At 38.5% G+C, this 27056-nt stretch overlaps 1 protein-coding gene across 1 annotated transcript; it reads right to left on the bottom strand.

Annotated features, from left to right (window-relative positions):
* Positions 1-4007: 4007 nt before the first annotated feature.
* Positions 4008-26009, bottom strand: SANBR (SANT and BTB domain regulator of CSR). Its single transcript, XM_057382539.1, has 21 exons — positions 25871-26009; positions 22730-22895; positions 20705-20891; positions 17478-17571; positions 16278-16516; positions 15373-15431; positions 14558-14718; positions 13649-13735; positions 13429-13539; positions 11545-11668; positions 11223-11375; positions 10858-11033; positions 10382-10481; positions 9682-9714; positions 8978-9077; positions 7924-8018; positions 7780-7808; positions 7613-7686; positions 6877-6965; positions 6444-6535; positions 4008-6028 (listed from the first exon to the last, which is right to left on the bottom strand). The coding sequence occupies exons 2-21, from the start codon at positions 22877-22879 to the stop codon at positions 5992-5994; spliced, it is 2190 nt and encodes a 729-aa protein (XP_057238522.1). The 5' UTR covers positions 22880-22895; positions 25871-26009; the 3' UTR covers positions 4008-5991.
* Between the last annotated feature and the right edge of the window lie 1047 nt (positions 26010-27056).

The raw sequence follows: 27056 nt of genomic DNA, 5'->3' as shown, positions 1-27056 counted from the left end.
GATCTGAAAACTATACACACAGAAATCTGGAAGTCTTCCAAAATTCTTCCCCCTTCCCAGACTAGAATTCATCAGTAAAGCTTCCAGAGTGCAATTTATGCTCTTACAGATACCTGTGCAACATTTGTGGTCTTACATGAGTTTGTACCAATGGTAAGAATGTCCCCACTCTTGTCCTTGCCATCCTGATTAATATTTAAAGGGACATTTGGTATAAACAACTAGTGGGCTATTTTTTCCTGGCTAGGTAGATACCATCATATCTGCATCACTCTACAGGATCTCATTTATAGGTGGGCAGTGGACAGATTTGYACACAAGTAACTGAATAGAATCCTAATGACAATTTCTACAGTCAGCAGCTGCTGGTTACGAGTCTAATTCACCACCTCCATCTCTGAATATGCAAAAGCCTGGGCTCRGGACTAGTGAAAAAGATAAAAAATTGGCMRTTTTCTCTTTCTGGAGGTCAATAYATCAAACRGAACTTTTGGTGGAGTACTTATCAYTCTRAATAGCASAAGTAGCAATGGTAACTACTCCAATCATATTTAGCTCAGCAGCAGCAGCAAGGAATTCAGCTGATCCCTGCTTTGAAAGTCTCCATCCTCAGACTCAGCTTCAGCCTAGGTATTTAATTTATAGACTGCTGCAGTATAAAATAACCTAATCCCAAAAGTTAAAAGAAAACATGTAAAACCCCTTGTACTTACAAGAGCATGGTTTTCAACTTTCCATTGCTCAGTGCCTAAAAGCCCACACACCATTTCCAAGGGCAAAAAAGTTGCTTGTTTAGATGTTGTTTTATCAATAAATCAAAGTATTAAAAACTTCTAGGTTTGTGATTTGTATGAATTCAATAAATTTAATTTTGTTCCATTTCAATCACAGCAGTAAAACACTCAGGCATTTATAAAYATAACATTACTTACTTTGTGCATTGAGACAGATGAATGTAACCCAGCTGACCAAAGCAAAAACCAGAGCTCTGGAAAGAGCCATGAGCTGCAGGAAAAGTGTCCAACCAAGGCAAAGGCAAAACCAGATGGTTGTTTCTCATATACAATCCTTACAATGAATCATTTCATTTGCCATATAATTTTTTAGTTTTTATCCYGACAAATGCTTCACTGAGAACAAGGCAAAAGACTGGAATAAGCCTGAAAGCAACCCACAAACTATATAACTGCTTATCATTTTCAGCTTGTGAGATCAAAGTCCTTTTGGGCAATAAAAAATAAACCAACAAGGATATTCATGTTTCTGCTGTAACATATGATGTGATAAGTGCTTTTTTATTTTAATATTCAAACTAGACATGAGAACAAATTAGCAAGATGTCCTGGGCAATATGAGAGAAATGTACATATTTCCTGGGAAAGAAAATTATTGGGCTGTCAAAAGGCAGAGATCAGCATTGCCCCTTTTGAACTCCTAATGATGGCAGAGTGTCTACCCACAAGGAATAAATACAGAATTCCTGTTTGAAAACTCGTTCCTATTTGATTTGATGAAAGCAGATACCTCTGAAGTGTGTCTAGCATTTTACAGATACTACATACTGAAAATAAGTTTAGCAGGCAGTTAAAACATTTTTCTTCAATGGAGTTACCTAGGAAAAACCCCAAACCACCAATATTTTAAGCTTATAGAGAACTTCTGAGACTACAAATGATGAAAACAAACTACATGATTGAACTTGTCACTTGTAGATAAATATACCTTTAATTGGAAGGAGCAACTGGTTACACAGCAAGGAAACTGCTGCCAGCCCAAGGTCTTTTTGTGATTGTGCCAGTTTGTTTAGTCACCATGGATACTAAAGTAATTACTGGGGGTTGATGGAGAACACAAAATACAATAAAATTGCATATAGCAACTAAAAATAAAATAAAATTACGTAACCATTGTGCTGTCCTTGCTTGGACAATTGACATGTGTCAAAGCAGAAGCAATTAAAGAGCTAATAAAAGAAGTCCAAGCATGGGCATCATGTTTTTTTGAACAAAGGCCACACAGAGCAGTGATTATGCCTTCAGTGTTTATTTATTGCTAGTGCCAATCTCAGGTAGGTAATTTTCCTTCCTGGGCCCGTTGTTCCCCATGTCCATGATGGTCAAACCTGAGCAAGTTTATATGGCAAAACAGGAATGCAGGTCAGTGCACAAAATACACTCTACAAAGAAGAAAAAGGAAAAGAAGTTCTYTTACCTCATTCACCAAACACCTTGGGCTGTCACAGCCAGGCCAGAGCCTACACAAGCTCGTATTTGTACCATAAAATTCTAGCAACCAATCCTCTTGATCACTGGAAATATTCATGYGCTAGAAGCTTTAATCCACTGATAAAGACTACTTTAGGATATCCCAAACCAGAGGGAAGGCAATGCAGCCTCAATGAGCTGAGAGCTCTGTTAGCAAGAGSCCTCCCAGAGAGCTGAAAGCTCAGCAATGAAAGGTGGTACGAGACCACCAAGGATCAGACTCCAGCTAGATCTCCCACATCATCCATGGGGAAGCAGCCCAGAAGCTGAAGGAAGAAGGCCACTGGTGTACACAACCCTTCCTACAAACAGGTGTAGAAAGAAAACTGCYGCTGAGATGCAGCACAATTTTCTCTTTGGAAGCTACAACAGTGGTTTTGCTTTGAGCATCTTGGTCCAAGGCAGCAGCAGCACCTCCCAAAAATTAGCATTCAATGGCCCTCTAATTCCCAAAGTAGAGGAGCTCACAGCCTGGTTAAATTTGGCCAGTTGCTGTAGCTTTCCAAAGGGCTGTTGGCACCTTCAGCCTCCACCATCAAGGTGCTCAAAGACAGCACAACACACTGACCTTTCCATGCTGTCACTTGGCCTCCAGCCTGGAAATGCCTTTGGCTGGTTTTATTAATAGATACAGCCAGGAGGGGATTCAGCAGTGAATCTTTCCCTATGAAAACATAAATTTAGCATGAGTCAAGTCTTCTTTACTTTCTCAAAAATGTGACTTGATCTTGGAAGGCCATTTCCAACCTAAAGGATTCTGTGATTCTGTTATTATTAAGAAATGGAGAAGAAAATCTCAGAACACAATGAGCACAAGTACACAACTGTACAACGGTACAGTTCATACGAAGATTAGTTTTCACTGAGCTGCAGGAGCAATGTGAATGTCTGCAGAGTGCGTGTGCTGCTCTCTTTGACATCAGTAATAACTTAAGGTACTACAGAGTGGGGAGGGAGGCACCTAAATGGAAGCAGAAACTTCATATAGTGGCTCAATATATCTGATGCACAGGAGCAGTTTCCCAACACAATCCCATATGTCTGAACACTCAACAAGAACAGGAAATWATGATTTTTTAGAAATTGATTCCCTTCTGACCAACTGAAGGGTGTTACTCAGTCACATCAAATACATCCACACTATTCATAGACTGGGGCAACCATATGTCCACACTTCTCCTAACACGACATTCTTTTCTCTTGGAGCTATCATTGAATTTAAAATTCTGTCCCTTTGTCCAGGATATTGGGCATCCAGGAAACAGGCACAGCTCCAGAGTGCAGTAAGTTAATTCATACCCACATGTGAGAGCAGGAGGCACACTGTAACCTTCCCAATCTACCAGMTGCACATATACAGGAGATCACAGCAGTTCCTAAAAACAGAATCATGGATGCTAATCATATTCACAGATTTAACAGATTGTACCATTTAAACAATCTGACTGTAGCAGTGCAAAGCAAAGTTAAATGTTTTTTTAAACATCACTTTAGTCTGACATTTTGGCATACTTGGGTCAGTTGTGGGGCAGCTCACTCAGGAATTTTTAATCCAGCTTCAAAACTTGATGCAGATAGAAAGCTCTTAAGCTCTTGTAGATTTGGAGTAGCTCTGTATTTAATGATATCCTGTTCTTGACAGACAAAAAGCCTGTATGAAGATACTGCAATTTAATCAAAAATACACATGCACGATTGAGACCATCAACCAACATTTATGCAGATACTCAGTTCTTAAAAACATCTATAAAAAACTCACACACTTCTTAAATTAGTAAGGTTTATTTCCATTAAACCAAGACAAATTTTCAAAATTAATACAAGATAAAAATTGAAGGTGGTTGGCAAGGGGAAAAAAGGTAAGACTGCACATCATGTATATTATTTGTTTATGCTCAAAAATATTTTTGAGTAAAACAATACTGGCACATAGAACTGGCACTTTCCTAGGGAACAAAACCAGCAGAATTTTCCTTTCTCTTCTAGTCAGTAGCTCTATGAAAACTAAACACACACATGCAGCCTGCAAACTTCATAGCCAGGTTTACCAAGGGAATTTGGAACGACCCTCTATTAGAAATGACAAAATTGTAGCAAAGCAACTTTTYCTACTGCATTTTCATACCTGATGGATTTTATAATACTTGCAACAAATAACAATCAGTTTTCCAATATTGACTACAAGTCAAACTGTAAACTTCAAACTGCATTAGTACTTGCAAACAGGCCTTAGACATTCACAAAACCTTATTTATTTGACACAAATTAAAGCACTCCTGCAAAGTTACTGCTCCTGCCTGAAACCAAAGCCATTGAAATCCAATTTGCCTATTGGTTTCACTGGGCTCCAAATCTCCTGTAGCATTGGACAAAACACACAAATAACACTGATTTTTAATTGTTTCAATAAAAATCTTCCACCTTGAAAGCAGTATTTTCAAGTATTGCTATCCTAGTCTTCTAACACCTATCGACAATCATCAAGAAACAGGACAAACAAAAATCCCAAGAGAGAGAAAAGCATTTAAACAAATCTCCYTCTCCTTACCCTACCCCACCCTCCCACCCAGGATCTTGCTGACTTAATTCCAAACTCACAGTTTATTGTACAGCCAKGAGTTAGAATAAGCTTTCCCTGAGCGCTCTTTCTACCTGTTTCAAAAAGTCAGAACGTGTTTCCTTGAATTCAGCCACTATTATTATTATTACTATTATTGCAATTTTCTTTGTTAATATATAAATTAATTTCTAGGCAAGTTATTTCATTTTGGTAGCCCTGGATTTGTATTCTATTGCTCCAAATACAGAACTTGAAAGTGCATCTGACTTCTAAACAGTATTAATCAGGCAGGTTTCAGGGAGTAACTAGACCCAAAAGCCTTTGTAATGATTCATCTCCATTGAAAGATGCAGAATTAATAATCTGCTCAGAAATTTAGTGGCATAGCATCAATTAGGGATAGAACTGCTTTGCATAATAAGGTTTGTGTTTTAAAAGGGAACAAAGCACTGTCCTGTGCAAGAGGGGTCAGGAATGGGGATGAATATTGGTTTCACACACAAGAAAAGCAAGTGGTTCACATGCAAGATGCAATGCTGCACCATCATGGCATTGAGAGCATCTTTGGAGGTCTAGTCCCTACCTGCTACCCACCTTCAGAGGAGTGGGATTCGTGAGATGTACAGAAGGAAGCCTCAGAACTGCATGAAAATTTTGCTTAAACTAGTCTAAGTCACAGGTATTGTCATGGACTTCAAATGCAAATCCCCAGAAGACTGACCTAAAATGTACCATCAAATACAACACAATATAAATACACGAGGAGACCTGGGTTAATGCTGCTGACTGCATTCAGAATTCAGTAGTCTTGCTTTTTCCTTTTCAGTATTTCTAGCATACCAAAAGGCATATTTGGGTCTTCCCCCATAAATAAAGTCAGTATGATAATTTAATTTTGTAGATTTATAAAATATTTTCTATGCAACTTAATGCAATAGCCTAAAAAAAGCAATTAAATTTCAATTTAAGAAATAGTATATTTACAATTAAAATAAGTACAGACCTTATTGAATTTGCATTCATTTATAGCACAAAATAATTTACAAGGCTTAAAGTAATAAATAAGTCACTGGAAAGCTTTTAGAGATGTGCATTCTCCATATATCAGAGTGCAGTGGAGTTTCAAGAAGCAGGAATGAATTCTGGCTAAAGCATGTCCATGATTTCTTATGTTGGACGGCCTTGACCAAAACGGGTTTTTGACCTGTATTAAAAACACATAAAAAACATACTTACATTGTAACTGGAGGTTTTTTTACACTATTAATGCAGGTTTTTGATGTGTGGTGGTTTTGGGCTTGTTTTTGAAAGGAGGGCAAAGAATAAACTAAAAATCTTGACTAATACTTTTTACAGTTTTCCATAATATAAGAAAAAAGACCCAAAAACCAAAACATGTTGGAGCTGCAGTGAACCTCCTCCCAGCAYGGCTCCAAGAGTTTCATTCTCCCAGCACGAGTTTAATTTGACAAAGGGAAGCCTTCACACCTCATATGGCTTAACCTGGTGGAAGGAAAGCTGATCCATAAGAAGTGTGTGAAATGAAGCGTGTTTTTCTTTAAACGCCCACACCCCCGAAATCCCTAGGGTTTTTTCTTGCTTTTCTTTTAAAGTCTTACCTGGGATTCTTCTCAGCATTGCTTTGTCGTGCACTGGTCTGTGCTGAAGCTTTTATTTGAGCTTCAAGTCTAGAATAAATGCCTCCTGCATACTGGAATCCAGAAAAATAAAAATCAAGTTTTGGCATTGTTTCAGTGTAATAAATGAATTTCCATMAAATAACTAATATTCAGCAGAACCTATGGCGTACTACATTATCACAACCCAGCACTGAATTTTTTAAACCCAACCTATTTCCCAAGATCAGTTTTTAAAGGCAGTGAATTTTAAATATTGTTTTAAACTCTAATCCCCCAAAATATCATGCTTGGAACAAAATGAAGATTTAACTTAAGTATTGAATAGAGGGTATTTCCATTTGTGTTTAATATTTTTGTTAACCAAGGCTCACTCCAATCTGTAAACATTATATTTTGCCAGCACAAATCTTACTTCTTTGCTGTCTTTGGACTTGACTCGATCAAGGTCTCCCAGTCTCATTTTTATTAAGTGCCCTGTAATCTCAGACATTCTTCTCTGATCTGTCAGAAATAAGAAAGGATGCTTAGAACAGGGGTTTTCCTTTGTACTGAATACAAGGAGTGTTAGACACAGACTTTAGTAATACTGGATTTGTAATTTTTTTTCAGTTCATATAAAAATCTTGAACAACCAAGATCCTAAATCCCGATCTACAACATAGGCTCAGCAGCCTTGGCAGATAGCAGAATCAGCCTGAGGCACTACACTGAGATCAAAATCTCTGGAAATGRTTTTGAGGCAGAGGTTTTCAAAACAGCAAAATTACACAAGAGTCTCAGGAGAGATTAAAAGAARGCGGAACCAATTAATATAATTCTGAATATTTTAGTCATAGAGAATGGGAAAGAGATAGAAATGGATGTTTCTCTAGTTATCTGCACAGACAACAAATGCCACAGGGATGCAGGAAAAAAATATCTTCATGCTTTTATAATCATGAGATGACACAACCATAATCTCTGTAGGTTATGTGCTGACATTCCAAATAAAGCACATAAATCACACAAACTCCCCAAATCCCAGTGCTGCATCTGAGATTAAATCCACCCTAAAAGGGTGTAGCTAACCATATTTTAAGAAAATTAGCTGGATGATTTTCTTTGCATAATATTAACTTTATGAAAGCTACATTCATGCAAGAACAGACCATCTTCTCTTTGAGCATCTTGGTTGAACCTCAGTGACCTGGAGGCATCCCATTTATTCTGCTGCATGCTCACACTGGAAAAGAAAGGTGCACACCCTGTTATCAGGGACAGTTTAAAAAGAGGGAGATACTAAAAGATGTTCTCAAGGRCTTTGAAAATGACTTACATGAATGGAGATGCATCTCGGGAACTTGACTGTTGAAGAAAGAAAACCACATTAAATGTCTTTTGAGGTCAAGTCYACAGCTTAGAGAGAATTCCTCATTATTTAACCCAGCCAGAGAGCCTGGATTCACAGCTGTGATTTTACCTTATCAGATGGCTTCTCCTTTTTCTGAACACTAGTTGAAGAAACCACTTTCTTAGGATGCYTGTAGGATTTCTTTAATTTCTCCTTTCTCCCTACTAATGGAAGAAAYAGCTATTCATACCCTCAGATACTTGGAATTTCTCAGCTACACATCAACTACACATCCCTCTATTTYTTTAAAAATAGTGTAAATCAATAGGCTATTTTCCTTTTATTACTGTTGCAGGCATGCCAACACATATTGCTTAAATGCTTTTCTATTAGAAATACACAGAAATTCAAGTATATATTTAWAATGCAGAGTGGTTGCACATAACAGCATATATTTTTTTAAATTTATAAGTAACTCCACATGCAAGTCACATTTTTGACCAMATTAATTCAATGAATAAATTCTGAGCAATATCAGATCAAACAGCTTTAAATTAAAAATACAAAAAAAATTCTTTCAAAATGTGTATTTTTTTTAACCAACTGGTACAATTCCATTCCCCCTTTGAGTAAAGACAAAAAGAACAAAGAGCTGCCTCTCTTCAAATGAATCATTAGTAGGCTGAAAAGGAGATGATGCTTTTTGGCTTTCCATACTCTTAAGCCCATTATCACATTTAAAAAAAAGGTCTTTTTAGCGAATATAAAGCTAAGCTTCAATGCAGACACAAGTTTAGCCACATTAAATCGTCATTCCTCTTTGCAATCTCAGGAATATTCTGCAAATTTTGTTTTGCATGTAAAAGCAGTCATGTAATTGCTGCCTTTTCTCCCAACATTTACTACATGAAATTTCATTAATTTGATCGTTTCCTGCAAAATAAGAGCTTGATAATGCCAAGGATTTCTCATACATGAATAGTTGCAGCTTTTCTTGTTTGCCAGTGATTTTTGATAGCACCAAGGTGCTGTTTAATCTGTATCTAACCACAGAAAAACTAGAAGTAAAATTCAAGTAATATTGTTTTTTATTTTTTTAAACACCTAGTATTCAAAATAYGCTTACCGAGGACTTCTGCCTCAAATCCCTATCTCATCATTCATAATACATAACTTGCTGTACCTGGTTTCTTGCACACTTCCTCTTCATCCCCCACTTCATCCTCAGTGACCTCTGAGCCAGTGGTGTACTCCTCCTCTTCAGATAACAGTGATTGCTGTTTCTAATCAACATGAGGAGAATCCAGAGATTAAAAGTGAGGCTGGGTTTCTATTAAATGATATATTAAATCTGTTCYGAAGGAGCTGACATAGCTCCCTATCTCAGTGATGTAACAATRAAAATTCCTGACACGTCAGCACAGAATTATAGAAATACTCAGTAATGTGAAGTTTATGTTGTTTGAATATACACATAGATCTCAATTAAGTGACAATGAGTGTCTAGTAATGAGTAATGATGAAGCTAAACAATGAAGATGCAAAACACCTCAGATGAGCCAAAAGAGACATACTCAAAACCTTCGATTTTGGTTTAAGTTTCTGTCAGCCTAAAACACTATTAATAAGTGATGCATGTGTTCTAGCATGGTTTGTTGCCATATAAAGAAACATCTAATTTGAATGATTTCTACCACGGCCAATTCACACATACTTTATACTTTCTTGTAAAAAATGTTGTTATATACAACCTCCAAATTAAAGCAAAAGCWAAGAAATACATCTTCTATCTCATTAGTTAGAAAATAATAATCAAATTAATCAACTAGTTCTCTGCTAGTACATAAGGCCAAATATTTAAAATAATGAGTAAAGTATTTTACTAACCAGCTGCAAAGTCCAGTTCTTCAAAGACAAAAACTGTAGTCACAGAGAGAGAGAAGGGCACATAAGTTAAAGAATTAACAGTAATTAGAATAAAAATGTGAGAGGAATTCTAAAAATAGGAGTGGGTATGTTACAGTACAGCACTCTACACTGGTAACTCCCAGAAGGCCTCCTTCCRTCCTGAACTCTAAATTTTGGTGGAATGACTAACCCCAAAGAGGATCCTAAACTTCTTGAAAGGGGAAAAGAAACCCAAACCAACCAACCTCAACCAAAACAGCACCCAAGCTGCTGATCATCTTTTGTGGACTTGGAGCAGTCAACCTCAGATACATCAGCAGACAAAACCAAGGCAACAATTACTTAAACATTGCCACACAATGTATTTTACAGCTTGACTGGATCCTTAAATACCATCAGTTGGAGAATGGGGTGGAAAGCAGACACATGAGGAAAATTCCCTCCCTCTCACATACTGAAGTACTTCCAGCAGACATGGGAAAAATATTGCCTTTTCACCAAACATGTACTTTGTACCTATCCTATCCTACAATGCTCAGCCAGTGTGCTTCTTCCTCAACAACAAGGTTGGAGATACAAGTTACAAGGTTTTATTAAAACTTGTTAAAGAACTTTTTCAAAGTGCCTTTGTAAGAATCTTGATAGTCAGAAAAAAGGAAGGAAAAGCATTAGCACTCACAGCATTAATTTCTCCAGTTTTAGGGCCCCATGGTGTATTTGGTTCCACAAGCACATCACATTCAAGGCCTTTTTCATCACCAAGCCCAATACCAGAATCACTTAAAGAGAAATACATAAACCAAAAATAAATATTTCTATTCCACAACTTCAGAATCAGTATCAATTTACTCAACATGCATCCAGAGAGCAGACAGACCTCCAAGTCTGCCACATAACACTTTGATAGCAATACATTAAAATATAAAGATAGGAGTAAATGCTTAAGAGAGTTGAATGACTAAATGCCTGATTGAACGGTAAAAGGAGTAACTACTCGTTCTTCACTTCCCAGTTTTCAAGTAAACAACCAAAAATAAATTACCCTTACAAAGTCCTATGACTCATTTTAAAATGGGAGAGAACTCAAATATAACAAGCACACAGAGTCAGTGCTGAAGGCTAAGTTATTTCAGTAACACAATACAGCGTTCTTACCTATTCTCATCCTTAGTGAAAGGAACGACGATAACATCCCTATGATGCAGCAGATCATTCAAGATCTGAGTAGTCTGAGATGTCAAAGCATCCCCATCTTCACTCTGAGATGGCAAAGCATCCCCATCTTCACTTTCTGGAGGTAACTCAACCATATGATCCCTCACTTTGCAGCCCTGCAATGCACAGAGACAGAAGCTCAAATACTGCAGTTAATAGGAAGAACTGATTTCAGTAAGTATAATAACAAAAATTCAACTCCTAAATTACAATCCCTATCTTGGAAAAAGATCAATTATCATAACATAGTTTCCCTCCCCCACCATGTATTATGCTCTTTTAAAAAAGAGTTGGTATTGAAGTACCTTTGGGAGGGTTGTAGGGTCAAAACGAAGAACTTTTTGGTTACAACAGGGATACACTCCTGTGCCACTTGAGCCCAGCGCACTTGCTACACCTGGATAAAGAACTGGCTGCGAATGGTACTGGCAGTGGGAGAATTCAGTGCACAGGAAGGACTACATTAGAAAAAAAACAGAGAGAGATGTGATGACCTATGGAAGTAAAAATTTTGCACTGTGAAGAATATATACCAAGTTTTATTAACAGGTATTTTCCAAGCTGCTTTAATCCCTGCTTCACACTACAAAAGTCACCCATCATAAGCCAAAGTGAAATTATATGAACCTGGTTACATCTTGAGCAGGTCAACCAATTGACAGTCCCCCAAAGACGCCAATAAACATCCCGCCAGGATTTCAGTTCCTCGTGAAGGCCAATTAMATACTCATGGACTTCCCAGGTTTTGTCTCTGAAAAAGCAAAACATCAGAGTCATGACTCTGTTTTGATCCTACCACCAGAATGGTGAGGTGGGAGAAGGAGCAGAACAGCACAGGTTTCATTGGTGAAAAGCCTACAGCAGTTACASGAAGGATATAATGTGAGACAATCATTAAATTCAGAGCATGACCAAAGAGCCTTTATTCTTTCACAAGGTCCTAAACTCACTCATAACAAAAAAATACAGCTTGATTCATCTCAAGATTCATATCTGCAAATTTATAGGTGAAGACAAATACATTTTATGCATCTGCAACACAACAGTAATTGTTTAGCTAAGAAATAAGGTTTGAAGACAAGCTCGTGCCCTTTTGATAATGTACACACCTGACAGCTCTAGTCTTAAAAATACAGGACTTTTGTTCCTTCCTAGTGATCCAATGAGACATCTCTTCAGAATTCAAAAGAGAATATGCAACTTGCAATGGGACATATTATCTTTGGAAAGAGCAGATAAAATTTTCCCCCAATTTGAAGTCCTGGCTTGAACTATTTTTGTTAAATATGTGTCTAACCTAGACTGAACAATCAGTACTTCCAGTTGGAAGTTACTTTTAGGCATGACTAGAGAACCAATAAATAGAAACCTATTTTTAAATCATTAAAGACAGAACTGCATTAGCTCTTGAGCCTGAATTCATTAGTGGCCAGCATCACTTCCCCATAAACATATTCTGTGTAGCAAAGCATCACAAGTAGCACAAGGAAAATAATTAGAACCTAGATAATCCTCTGAGTAACTTTAAAGCCCTGCACATTTATCTGCTGGGAACTGCAGAGCAGCTACATACACTCAGCTTAAGTGAAGTAATACAGTTAATGAATTTTACGTGACTAATCACCAACGATCTTAAATAGGTCAGGAYTGCGGCACAAGATTTGGTTCTATGTAAACTGCTAGGCAGAACTTACTCCACACCTTGGAATAACTGGTGGGAGCTGATATGGAACTGTTTTTGTGGTTCTAAACAAAATAGATCTGATGAGAAAGGTCTGTTACTAATCTTCCACCATCCTCCTTAAAAGGGGCATGTGCAGAGGGAAGGAACTGCAGCTGATCAAGTGCTGACCTTCATTAATAAGAGAATCCAGCTGCTCACTGACAGGGATCAAACAGACAGAATTGAATGAAATGTTTGCACCAAATGAATCAGACTTATGTGCAGAACAGGCCCTCAAAACTCTTCTGACAAATACTTCAGGARCAAAAAAACATCTGGCAAAGTTTATTTATAGCAGTCTTTAAACAGGTTGAGCATTTGATTTTACAGTATAAACTCAGTCTAGAAAACAGTCTCTAGCCTTTCTTTTCTGGCAGAGTGAGGTCTATTCTTCACTTGCAAACCTTGCAGAAATACACCATTTAATTCAAGCAGTCATCAACTACACACATCTTAAAACCATCTGATGAAGGAATTAGCTGAGTATTTTCTATTTAAAGCAGCGCAAGCCAAAATAGCCCTCCTGGTAATCGTGGCTGCAGTTTTCCCATTTCCATTCAGCTGCAGCACTGCTGAATGAATTTCAGTACTACACCATCATAATCACACCCCTATCTTATTTTTTGCTAGGTAATACAAGAAGTTGAGATGTTTCATACACTTTTCACATATCTATAGCTTCATTTTTTAATGTGACTACTTGAATATATAGTATTTTTTAAAATCACCCAAAATCATAGAGTTAAAGAAACATTTTATGTATGAATGGACATGTATATATTCACTACCTTATATGAACATAGACAATATTCCCATGTTGGTCTATGTTGATTTTTCCTGGTACACAAGGAATTCTTCTTTCAGTTTCTTTAGTTAGCAATTTTTTACATAAACAACACCTAGATTTAAAAAAAAAAAAGAGAGAAAGAAAACACTGGATTATGAGTAGGACTTCTAAACACAGGGACTGTCCTTTCTACTGAAGTAGCAATATATAAAAAGACATACCTGTACAACGTTGCTGCATTCCCTCTAGAATCTGGATTTACATACTCCGGATCAAACAGTCTCTCAATCTTCTTGCAGAAAAGTTTACTATTAATGACAGCAACACAGCTCACCCATTAGAAAAAACTGAAAATTGCTTTATGTACAGTGAGATTAGATTAACAATTACATTCTGATAAGAAAAGTCACTCTCAGAATGTAGCTTTTAGTATGATTTTCCTTTAAATTATCCTGTTCATCTCATTTTTTCACAGGCATGATAAAAGAGATCTTTTGGTTTTTTCCCCTTTACTACATTGCTTGCCAATATAAACTGCCAGSTTTTACCTTGACTAAAAGATCTTTTATAAGTGAATATTAGAATTAAGTGCAATTTCACAGCAAAAATTACAATGCCTTCATAAAATCCTCTCTTACCATCACCTTGCTTGTCTATCAGCCTGCATTCCAATAATTGGGCCTTGTCTTGATAGTAAGATGGAATCCTTATGTATGAAACAACATTCCAGCACAACTATTCAGCCTTCCAGCCATCCTGAATTCTAAGTCCAAAGATCGAGTTCACAGGATGCTGAAACCAAACCATTCTCTACCAATTAGGAGCATGTCATCCTATAAATGGTTTCTCACCCTAATCCTGGCTCCCATSTGAGAATTAATGAATAATTCATCCATGCCATGCTCCTAGTGTGGCCTTTTATTTTGCTTATTTCCTATAAAAGCTCTTTCCTTTTGCCCATAATTTTAGTACACTATTCTGAAGTCACATCATGCTATTCTGCATTAAAAATACATTACTTGCGAATATATATAATAGATAATTTCAAACTCCACAGTCTTAACTGTTATGAAAAATGATCCAAAAGCTCAACAGCACTTCAGCAGTCTATCACWGAGCAAAAAAGTTACCTCTTAAATTTGTCTCTTTTGTCCTTCAGCTCTTCCACTTCATTGTGCCTGAAGAGATCAGCAATGTGTGTAACAAGATTAGCGTTGATACAGTTCATGTTACATGGTGTGGCCACAATAGCATTCATATTTTTGTGACAATAATGAATACATTTTTCTACCTAGGAAAAATAGAAACAGAAATGTTAAGAAATTCTAGACAAACAAACCCATACTAATTGCTTCAAGATTTTTATTTTTTTAAAGTGTGGTGTTTTGGAAARCTATTAAGGTTGACTTAAAAATAAAAAAAATTAAGCCTCAGGTTTGCCTAACTGAGRTGCTGAATTAACATGACTTAGTGCATGTTGTCTAAAAATTTCAGCAAGTGGCACCTTCCAATTGCTTGTTAAAAGAGAACCACAAAACACATGGATCTCAACTTCAACAGCTGAGCTTTACTGTGGGTCACCCCACTGATCAAAGTTTTGATGAACATTTTAACAAAGTCAGCAGATATTCCTTATAGAGATCTGGAAAATCAGATCCTAAATTGCAGACATGTCATTTGTGTAAAAAGGATATAAAACAAGCACTCTAGATCAGGCATCTGAAAGCAAATCCAAGATCACACTATCACATTTAGAAATAAATCCAACTTTATTGCATTGAGATGCTGCAAATACTGGATTACTGCACTGAATAGGAAAAGTGGCATAAATCTCAAAATGTTCTCATTGCAGCACCTGTTTTTGTAACAGCCAAAGTCCAACAAACAAGCTGTTAAGACACCTGCCCTCAAGACAGAGGATCAATCTGCCTTTCTTAATACTTACTAATGAATCCATCTTCAAAAACTCAGAAGAAATAAGGATTGATATGACATTTGATGGTTCTAAAAGGCAACAGAAAAAGGGGAGTGTTTTTTACATCAACTTTTTTTGCAATTTCATATCACATCCCTCCCTCTTCATATTTAGCATCTGGTTTAGCAACTATTTTAGCAATCAACCTGTCATTCCATCTTCTAATACGTAGAACCTTTTAACCATCTTAAGAAACAAACTTTTGGTTTACCATTTTAGGGGCCACACTACAACTCTAACAACCCGAAATTTACTAAAACTGGAAAAGGTGGCTTTGCAGGGATACAATGACTAAACAATTACACAACAGGATTCACTTCAAGCTGTAGCCATCACACCTAGCTGAGATTTTCTCAACATAACCTTTGCATTGCAAGTTATAAATAAACCAAGAAGATAAAGTTATATTTTTTTTAAATGGCAGAAAAGGCTCATTTGAAAATTTAAAACTTGCCTCAAATCCATAAAGGCAAAGACTCTTCCACCATTGTATTGGATTGTATTTAAATTGCAGAAAACATTGAAATTGCACCATCAGGGAACAGAGGAGAAACAAACAAACAAACCACCAGCATTTTAAATCTACCACTCTGTCCTTGGTCAGAAGAGGTCTGAAGAGTCTTAATTAAAAACRTCACATCCCAAAATATATTAGGGCTTTTTTACTGCTTCAGCTTTTAACATGTTTCCTCAAAGCTGACAGTGCTGACAAAGCAGACATCTGCTGAAATGACCAGAGCATCTCTGTGGCAACAGAGATACCAACTGACAAACTCCAATCAGAAACAACCAGACCAGGGCTGAGCTGCATCCAAACCATTTATCTTCAATTAGTACAGAACATAATAAACCTACAAGAAATTATCTACTTTTACCTAAAGTGGGCATTTCATTAGCCTCAGAGTCTTTAGAGTTCCTTTTGACGTATCTTATCAGCCAGTCAAAGATGTGAACGTCACAGTGCACAGAAATGTCCACCTCCTCCCAGCGCTGGGCATCTACTGACAGGTACTCAGCAAAGTATTTCATCTCTGAAATCAAAAGGTCTCGAGGACACACAAAATCTTCTTTGAGGTTTTTGGCTTCATCACACACATGGATCACCATATTTGGCCTCAAAAGAAAAAAGCCACAAACTAAATTAGGAGCCTAAGCAATSTCATCTCCAACWCTGGCTCACACATTGTAACACTAATGTTACCAACAGAGTTTTATTAAGAGAAGGAAAACAAGTTGCAGTTACYAACTATTAATGGAAAACTATTGTTRGATAGGTGAAGACAGATGCATATCCTCTACAGATAATCAGTGTGATTTAATTAAGGGAGCAGAAATAGAAMATTTCTAGCTCCATTCCCCAATTTTGTCACCTGTTTGTTATAGGATACTACCTGAATTATATGGAGAACTCATTTGTTCCCCCTTTTCAATTTTCTTTAAAAAATAAACACATATAGATGCCTAAGTTACTGAGGCACCAATAGCAGCAATTTTCATCTGTGGAAATTAAGATTGATTTATTGCATATTGAAATGCCTGTTCTTTAAGAAAAGTTCAAAGCTAGAATCAGTAAATGCCATCTCTACAGAGAGCAGCTTAGGTTTTAAACATTATTCTACACGTAATTATACAGTATGGAAACAGGTATGTGATGGAATGAAAATTACCTGGATCACTATTTGAATTCATGAGGAAATTTCTCATTTACAGCTTTCTTTTCCTGCTTTTAGATAGGACAAGTCTACATTCAATAGTATTTTTTTAAGTGTAATTAAGCAACAATCTTGTTTCGGTCCTTTGTAAAATCAGGTATATTTGCCACTCCTGCCTCAGCAGTGATCAATCACCTAGAGGAACACTATACACAGATTTATAAATATCTTAATGCACACAACACGTTCTCAAACCTATTCCTTGTATTTGTGTAGCAATGTAAGGTTTCCAAATTTCTTACAGCATTTATTAGGATGTCTGCAGCTGTTTTCTTTCTGGTAGTAGAAAAATATGAGCAATTTAGACATTTCTCTGTCAGCTCTACAATCTCCTAGATAACAAACACACAAAACTCTTCTTACCCCTGGGTTTCATCAGTGCTTTCTCCACTGTTATGCACAGGACCGTTCTCAGATTCTGAAGAACAACTCCTTGTGGAGGTTGCACTGGGCCTTCCTTCAATGTAAGGAAAAAAAGGCTGCATTAGAAAAAAATACCTGACCTTTTGCTCTTCAGCATCTTGGAAATGCAGCCAAAGTATGGCTGTCATGGTGGAGCAATGGAACACAGCTAGCAACAAATCTGCTTCCACAGGGGCTACTAAACAATCGAAATTCCTGCTCTGAGTGCCATGTACTGGGAACTCCAGCAGCATCCATGGGTTGCCTAGACACTTGGCTGCAAACCCAGRGCAATCCTGCCTCAACAAAGAGCATGAGATTCACAGCGTTCAGCACTTCATTCTGGGAATGCAATCCATTCCTTTAGCTCTTCTTGTGTGCTTTGTGTGATGTGGCTCCTAAGATCCTGCCACATCAAAGCTTCTGCCAGGGCAGAACTTGGGACTAACCCCACTCCTTATCCATCATGTGCCAGCTCTGGAAATAAGCAGCTTTCAGATAAAACACAGAAGACTCTTTGGATGTATTTGTTTTTGCCCAGTTTCTTACACACATGGCTTAAACCAGCTGATCATGTAAAACAATGTTCAAAGAGAGCAGACATGAAATTTGCTTGGTCCTAGAGCTACATCAGGAATAAAGGACAGATGCACTTCAMATAGCTGATCTTCACAAAGGTACTACAAGCAGTGGAAAGTGGACACACAACCCAGCAAAGTTCAGGAGTTTAGTCACCAAATCCAGTGAGYTCTGGATCAAGGGTTAAAACAATCAATGTCTTTTCCAACTGTGAATTGGATCACTGCAATCTGAAACTTCAATAATCTTGTTTAAAAGTCAAAAAGATAGTTATCTTTTTTAAATAACGGAAGGGCACATATCTGTCTACCACTGATGAAAATCCATAAAGTGGTGATTTTCCATGTTTATGCCATTCTCTTAGATTTCTGGGAGTTCCAGAAACATCTTCTCCCCTTTTGTGTAATGTAAGAGGCTGTACTCTTCTGAAGAAGATTAAGACAGACCTCTTTATCTTATGGCTAAACAACTATAGCAGACTGACAGAAAAAATTACATGTTTCAGAACATAGGAGTTATGCCCTTTGGGAAAGCAAAATTATCACACCAGAGACACAAGAAATGAACCTCTCCAAAGATGCAGCCTAAGGCCTTGCACAGTTAAGCCTTCCTAAGGCCTTAATAGGGGAGCACAGTTAACAGAAGGGGAAGATTTATTCAACAGATTCACTCCCAGTAAAACTTGGGAAAGGGCTGCTCCAGCCACAGCTTTCTGGGCAGCCATCCCACTGCAGGCAGGTGAGGTGGGAGCCCTCGGTTTTGAATCAAAGGCGTGAGGTTTAAAAGAAGGGATGGTGGAAATCCACGGCATGAAAGAGTTCTGTCTGCAAATATTAAAAAATTCATTGTGAACACAGARTTGTTTATTGAAGGAAATAATTCTGACAAGAATATGTAATACACCCAAATTAATGGGGACATCTGAACTTCATACATTTCTTCGTATCATTTTTTCATCCCCCCTCAAAGCTTTCAGATTGATTGACTTCTAAAAGTTAGCAATAAATACTTTGGGCAAAAGGCTATCCTATGTGTTTGTTTACTGCCATGAGATGCATTCAGAGGGACTTAGAGCAGTTTGCCTTATAATTAGCAAGTATTAAATGAGCTTTTGTATCTCAGCCAAAACCAGAATCCAGCTCAGAATGAGTATGGTCTGATTTGCTTTTTCTTGCTGATAGTCATGACTACAAACAAACGCAAACAGGTCCAAAATTCTTGATCCTAACAATGATTTAATGTGAATAAATCCACTAGGAAGCAATTAATTGAACAAAAAACGTTTACAAATAGGATTTCCTCAAATTCCAAATCCTGAAATGCAGAAATACCTCACAAATACTAAGAAGGTGAGCTCACCCAAGCCTGTGAGAAAAATAGATTAATTACCCTCATTCCATATAAACAAATTACACATAAACGGGGCAAATGATTTATCCAGAGTCGCAAAGAAAACAGAATAATCTCAGACTAGAATCTTGTAACAGGAAACATTACATTAGTGGACTTAACTGCATTAATACTCATTACATGTATTACATTGTTAAAAAGAAAACATGCACTAATTGTCTGAGGAGTTCTAGAAGCAGAGTCAGCTCGTTAACTGCCTACTGGGAAGCTACTAATCCTACAAACAGGGACCTGTGGATGCCAGCAGCATTTACCCCACACCATGCATGGAAACCACATAATTGAAAACTGATGGAAAGCACTTTCAGTCCAGACACTCCATATACAGTTTTCCAATATCATCTCTTGATTAGAGTTATTAAAAACACTTAATTCAAACAGCTGTTTTCTGTTGCAAAGAGGACAATGTAAGCTGCAGTGAAGAGCATTTTAACAGAGAACACGTTGTTTAACCGCTTTACTCMTCTTAATTTTTAGCACAGAAAGTGTTTATTCATTACTGAAGCAAATTTCTCATGCAATACATTTACCAAGTGCTACAGTCACTGGAACATCTCAGTCTATCTAACTATCACACATTTAATTACAGCTTCTGACAGAAGAAGCTATGCCTAAGGAATTATTAACAATATTTAATTGTGCTGTGATTGAATTTACAGCTATTGGGATTGGTCCTCTTTTGCCCAATAATTACTGGGTCACATAATTGACCATAACTGAAATATTTTATGTCATCACAAGATTGTCATGAAGCAAAAATTAGCAACACCATGCTTCAACTCCTCCATAGCCATCCGTGGCAAACACAGGGCTTCTCGGTGGGAGAGGAAGGTTTGCCCTCAAGGGAACACCTCCTCAGCTTACTGCAGCTTTTCGTCACAATACTCCCCAGTTATTTTAATAATGCTGCTTAATGTGACTTCAAATGGCTGTAGGTTTAACAGTCCACCACCAAAAGTCCTAAACAGAGCACTCAGCAGAGGGATTTATGCCTTTTGGAAGGACAGGTTATCAAAAATATACAAGCAATCATTGATTCTTTAAACTAATGGAAAGTGCCTTATTGTATGCATTATATTTATACTTAACTTTCCCAAGATGAATGACTGTTATTCCTGGGTGGACTTAACCACTCAGGACAGAAGCATGCACATACTGATTATCAAAGCCAATATATTTCAGAATGACTAAAAACATACCAGTTATAGTAATGGAATCCTGCCCAATAGCAGGCTCCTGAAACTCTGTCTGTGTATCGAGCAAGGAGGATTTGATGTACGTAGCTAAAGTTTCCACAGGACTCCCACCAGCAGCCATCAGGGAATTATACTGGTTGTCAACAGGTGAACTTCCACTGCTTTTTAGTTCATCAAACCTTTTTGCACACTGTCACAAGATTAAATGATAGGACAATGAAGCAGTAGCTTTCAGAACATTTTTAATAACTATGATTTTAGATGGATATTGTATTGCACATCTTTTGCATGTGAACTGTTACTGATATCAAACTTAAAATGCTTCCTACTTAGTGCTATCAGGAAAGTACATAAATATACAGTAAAACAACAGTCATCATAATTAAAGACTCTAAGAGAAAGAGAAAAAAATAGAACCTGTTTCAACTTTCATTTCCTTAAACCTAATTTTCAAAAGGGAAAGTTTAAGTYCTCATTTTGTAACTAGTTCTTTTACCATAAATATGGCCAAATGTTATTAAGASTGGCTATAGAAATTGGTTCACAATTACTATTTTTTTACTTTATGACCTCCAATCCAATTTAGACAAAAGGCACAGGTGCTTCCCACTGCAGTTCTATTAATTTTTCATTCCCACTGCAGTTCTATAAACTTCCCATTTCCTGTTTTGATGGACTAGAAAGTCTTTCCATTCCGTAAATTTACACCAACACAATCCTAATCATAGCCTTGGTTCAGCAAAGTCCTACACAGAGGTAACTTGCACATTCAAATAAATTTACTTAATTCTACAGGTGATCCTCCTGGGACATCTGTCCAGCTCCATTCAAGCAGCTGTTTTTACTCATTTATTTTGGGTTGAGTTAACAAACATTGCTTCATGCCAGCTGCCCCTTTGGGCCAGGGACACACAGTGACATCCTTCTGAYATTCACAGTGTCTCAAATTTGGGATGCCAGTCTACTACATACAACAGATAAATAAATGTATAYCTATRCTTTTATGTAACTACCTTAAGCAGRAACTCCACATATGTAAGACAKTTGTTTTCAGAGTAATCAGACAYGTACTAATGAATCACATTAACGTGAGAAGAGAGCTCACYGATATTGTTATTTTATTTGCTCAATGTGCACAGTGCTGTCTGCATATTGAAAGGTGAACAAYAGAGATATCCCCAAGCACTTTGCTAAGCACTCGAAAGGCAGTAACATTTCACAAAAGTTTCTACACCCARTCCTTCATTTTTATGTTCTAAATACAAGGTTACAGCAGCGCCCAATAGCACTGCCATRAATGTGAGCTGACACACTTGATTAGGTTTGCAAGAAAGTCAAGACCACTGACTTATTTTCTTTCAGCTTTGCTGAATCAAAAGGGCATTTTCTTCACTTAGCTTACATCCTTTCAGAAATAAAAAAGTCAAAATTATTGTTTAAAAAAAGCATGTCACCAGGAAATTCAGCAATCCAGAAAGAGATAAATACAGAGGTTCTTCCAACTGTATTCCAACCAAAGAAAGAAAAATCCACATCTTGCAGGATCAAAAAAGAAGCAACTGCACTCTTTACTAACAGAGATCTGTAACTCTCTTGTTTACAATTGTAACAACAAGCATAGTGTTATTAGGTTTCCTAGTAAGGATTCTACAACCTACAGKAGGTTAGTGGATACTGGCATCCTTTCTATCCAAGTCTTAGCTATGGAGTATGGAACAMAGTATCATGCCACCTTTTTTACTACACTTTTTAATTTTTCCTTCCCAGTAATGTTTATTCTTATTYGGTGCAAATTCTAATGAAATAAAATGCAGAATGCATTTCTTAATTTAAATATTCAGGTTTCACAAAACAAAACAAAACCTCCACCTTTTTTCAATCTATTGATCATTTAGTATTTTCAATTCATTAGGTGTAAATTACTTTAGGAAAAAACCCTAGCCTTAACTTCACTTTCCCTACCTCCCCCCAGAAATGTTTTCTTCTCCATAARGCACTGCTTACAAATTCTTTTATTAGTAAGCTCACCTCTTTGGATGTGTATCCAGGAACCAGCCTTGCCACACTGTCCCAGTTGATAGGCTGAGGAACACCAATTAGGGAACACAGGATCATATCCAAAACCATYTGGTTGTTGTCATAGGGAAAGTTATTGTTTTCTGAGAATCCACGACTCATCTTTGGTTACCTAAGCCTAGAAGAGAAAGAGTTTTCAGTAAGCCTCACTGCATGTTTTGTTAAAGCTTGATCTACTGTACCTGCMGCACTCCATAAATTACTGTGGGAAGTGTGTACCATGGCATTACAATCAAGTACTGAGGCTTTTTTGTAACCAAAATCTACATATTCTCAAAACCCTGAGGGAGAAGCTGATGTGCAAAACACACCAAACCCAACAGAAGCAGGTATTGCCCACTATTCCTCTGAGCTGCCCACTATTCCTCTGATTCTAGGGGGGATTCACCCCTCTAAGACCTCTAATAGAATAGAAAGGCTTCCTGTAATCTCAGAAAAAAACAGCCTAAGTTCCAGAGGGGCATTTCAATGTAGATTTACTCATGCTCAAATACAGTTATCAGTTATCTCTTCCCACAAACCTTCTACTCTCAGCTTTGCTTTCTTGCTCTGCCCATCTGTTTAGCACACCTGACTGCCATTATATAGAAGCCAAGCCAGGACACCCAGTTAGGGAGCCAGAAAACAACACCTGAATGACCTTCCACTCTCATCCCAAAGACCTAACATTCCTAACTCCTTATTAGCCAAGATGATCAGTTCCAAAAACCTCTTATTCCTCAGCTTCAAGCTGACACCAGAACAAAGCATAAAATGACARCAGTAAACATCTTAAAAAACAGGACTGTATTTAGCTTTTTTTCTTTTTCCAAATGGATTTTCTGTATAGCACCAGGGAACAAAGTGGAAGTTCAAAGTACTGATTTATCATATGCTGGGAAACAACTGCAGGCATTAATCAAGAGTTTCATGTTCAACTAACACACAGCCGAAGAGCTCAGTAGGGATTCATACTTGGCAAGCAACTTGGACCTTTTCTGAAAAACCTTAAACAGACCCAATAAATAACGGAACTTAAAAGCCACACACAAATTTTTGAATTATAAAGCAAGAATTATAGAGAATTTGAGAGGAAATACATCCAGATAACACCTGGTAACTTGTTACTAAAAGCATACTACACATAGATGTTTCATTTCCACRCTCTTTCTAAAAGGAGAGATGCTTAAGATGCACAAAATAACCCTCATTTTTCTCCTTCTAGAAGCTGTTCCAGCCCTTTTTTCTGTTTCTTTTGTTGTTAGAAACAGAACTCACAGCAGCAGGTAACTGTAAGCTTTCATCCTCTCAGAAGAGCAGCTGAATTAAATCAGAAAGAGAAAACCCAGAACCCACCAAGAAAACATTTAGGTTTCCTACAGTCACAAGATCTAAAAAGAAGACAAAAGCCACAAAACAGAAGACAAGTCCAACAGAAAATTTCATACCATTTTAGCAATTCCATCTAAATGAAATCTGTTGCTAAACATGAAGAAGAGCCAATTTTAAAGGAGAAAGGTCCTCACAGATTATATGACCCCAAAATTTCCAAGTAAAATAGATGCCACTATCAGGAAAAAGWGGATCAGTCTCCGAAGTCACTGTGTTCTTATCCCTCACTCCTGAGAGCACTTTCAAGCAGTGTCACTGTGGTGGAGACTTCTCTCTGTCAGTGTGCAGACAGATGTCGGTACCAATTATATTTATGCCCCTGAACATCTCCCATTTCTGCTGTTAGGAAGAGAAATAACCGGGCCAGAACAGGTCAGCACCAGTGGCAAATCTCTTTGGTTATAAAACACAGAGCYGACTTCTTGTGCTAGTTCACACAAATGCAGTGGCTGCTTTAAAAATATGTTTGGATGAGATAAGTAAATGATGGAGCATTATAATCCCTTGGTCTTGCACCATAAAATAGGCTTAATGCGAATAAAATTACCAGCAATGTCAATATTCCATAAATCACCATTTTGAGGACTAGTGCTATGGGATGATCACATTGGGCAACCAAAGAAAGAAAGAAGAAAGAAGGAAAACCATTTTTTGCGACAGTTCTGAGTCTATAATTTACAGGGAAAAATTCTGAGTGCTTCACTGGTAACAAGTTTACTACACATCAACTCCGTGGACCATGAAGCAGCCTTAGCATGAAGGGATGACAGATGSTCTAAAATGTGATGACATGTTCAGAGAGAATAAAGTCTTTGTCTCTTATATATATTTGCTTATTCTGCACATTAAAATACAGTTCTGTATGTGCTTATTACTGCAAAGACAAATGAAGGAACAGACTTAATTACAGGTGTGCAGAAGTGTTTTTACTTATATTCGAGAAAGAGCTCGGGACTCTTTGCAGCTTTACACGTGACATTTAATATGTGTCTTTTTGTCCTTTAGGAAACTCTGTTGGAGATATAAAGACAYATGCAAGTTCTGTCTCATGCAAGAACTCTCCAAAAGCAGCAATATAAAGCCTGWAATAAATCATATTCTTAAGAGAAAAAGCAGCTTCTACAGATTCTCTGTGCTCTGTTATTGCAAAGAAAGCTCAGGTTAACCCTTTCCTCAATTATGAAATTTGGAAGGCAAAAAAAAGCTTCCAAATGATTTAACTCTGAAAAACACATCTGAAATGCACAATATACAGAAAGATAGTGAGAACAGGAATTTCTATTAATACTCAGAATTCTAATTAAGTGGTGCAGAGGTTAAGAGTTAATTCATTATGGARACACACAATCTGATTTGACATTTTCATTATTATTTAAAGGAAATAATTAATGTAGAAACGCAGAATTACTGCCCCTTTCACTTGAACAGCCTGAGGGAAGGTGAAGATGGTGTGATGGGCACGAGATTTCCATCCACAGCCCTGAAAGGCAAGGAAGTGATGGTGCAGAATGAGGCGGGGGAGAGGAACAACAGCAAGTTTGTAGCTTGCCCACGTACCAGCCAACATTGAAAATTTTATGGCGTTTAAATTAATAAAAAMCGGTCTCAGAGACCCTACAAGTGCAGCAGCCTCCTCGTGCTACGCCCTCAGAGCGGGGACCCCGAGAGCCCACCCCGGGCGTTCTCCGCCGGGACGCCTCCCGGGCACTCGCCCGGGTTTACCTGGTGGCTCCCAGGCGCGGGGTCAGCGGGACGGGGACAGACAGCGACTGCTCCTCCTCGGGACGTGCCGGGATGMCAGCGGGACAGCGGCGCGGCTCCACCAAAGGACGAGCGGGACCCGCGGGCGCCCCGTCCGCACTGGCCGCGCCCTCATCTGCCGGCRCCGCCCGGGCCCGCCCTCACGGGGAGGGGCGGCAGCGCCATGAGGGGGGGCGGCCCCACCAATGGGCTCGGAGCGGGTGACGAGGCCCCGCCCCCTCGCGCCGCGTGCAGCCAATGGGACGGCGCGGAGCGCTCCCGCCCCGGGCGCGCGGCGGCCCCGCCTTGCCGCAGTGCAGCGGCGGCGGCAGCGGCCCCTCCCGCCCCGCGCGCGGCGTCCGGTCGCCCTGGCAACGCCACGCCCCGCCCCGCGCTACGTCACGGCGGCGTCACGGCGCGCATCGGACAAGTGACGCGGCCCGGCCTCGGTCCCGGTCACTGCGGCGCGGGGGGGACACTGCTCAGTGACACACGTGACGTCACGCCAGCCTCGCCTCGCTCCGTGCGACGTCACACCGCCCCCTTCCCTCTGCTGCTGCACCCCCCTCCCGCCCAGCTCGGCTTTTCGAGGGCACCCCACAGCAGAAACGCTCACACGCTTTTTGCAGTCAAAATTCACCACCGCATTGCCACCTGCCAGAGCCCTACAGGGAAGGAAAAGCCTGGGCACGAGAAGTTCTTACTGCCTGCCAAAACAATGCATCAGACATTAGAATTAGTCTCGTGATATAAGCACAGCAAATTAATTAAGCAAGAATGTGTTCATGCACTCCATATTCCCACCAAAGGGGAGCTTCAGCTTAAGTTTTTCCCAGGTTTTCAGCTGATGYAAATGCATGATACACTGTTAACTACAAAAATTAGTAACAGAACATTGAACTTAGAGCTAATTACACAGAACAGCCCAGCCACTGAGAGTGGTTCACCAGAGTTACTCTGCAAAGGCTCAGGCAGTCCCCATCCTGTTATTTCATCTACACAGTTCGTGTCCTACTGCATCAAATATTCCCAAACATTTTAAAATTACTTCCTGTGGGAGGCCACGCATGCCTGATAAAGATCAGCYAGATGCCCATCTCCCTCATAACAATCCTTCCCAATCATGCCATGTAACTTCTGYTCCTTCTTGGTATCTTGGCAAAAAGCA

This window comes from Malurus melanocephalus, unplaced genomic scaffold (assembly GCF_030028575.1).
Source record: "Malurus melanocephalus ecotype Western Australia unplaced genomic scaffold, MMel_1.1 scaffold_13, whole genome shotgun sequence".
Taxonomy (NCBI): domain Eukaryota; kingdom Metazoa; phylum Chordata; class Aves; order Passeriformes; family Maluridae; genus Malurus; species Malurus melanocephalus.
This window is presented reverse-complemented; position numbering and strand designations above follow the sequence as displayed.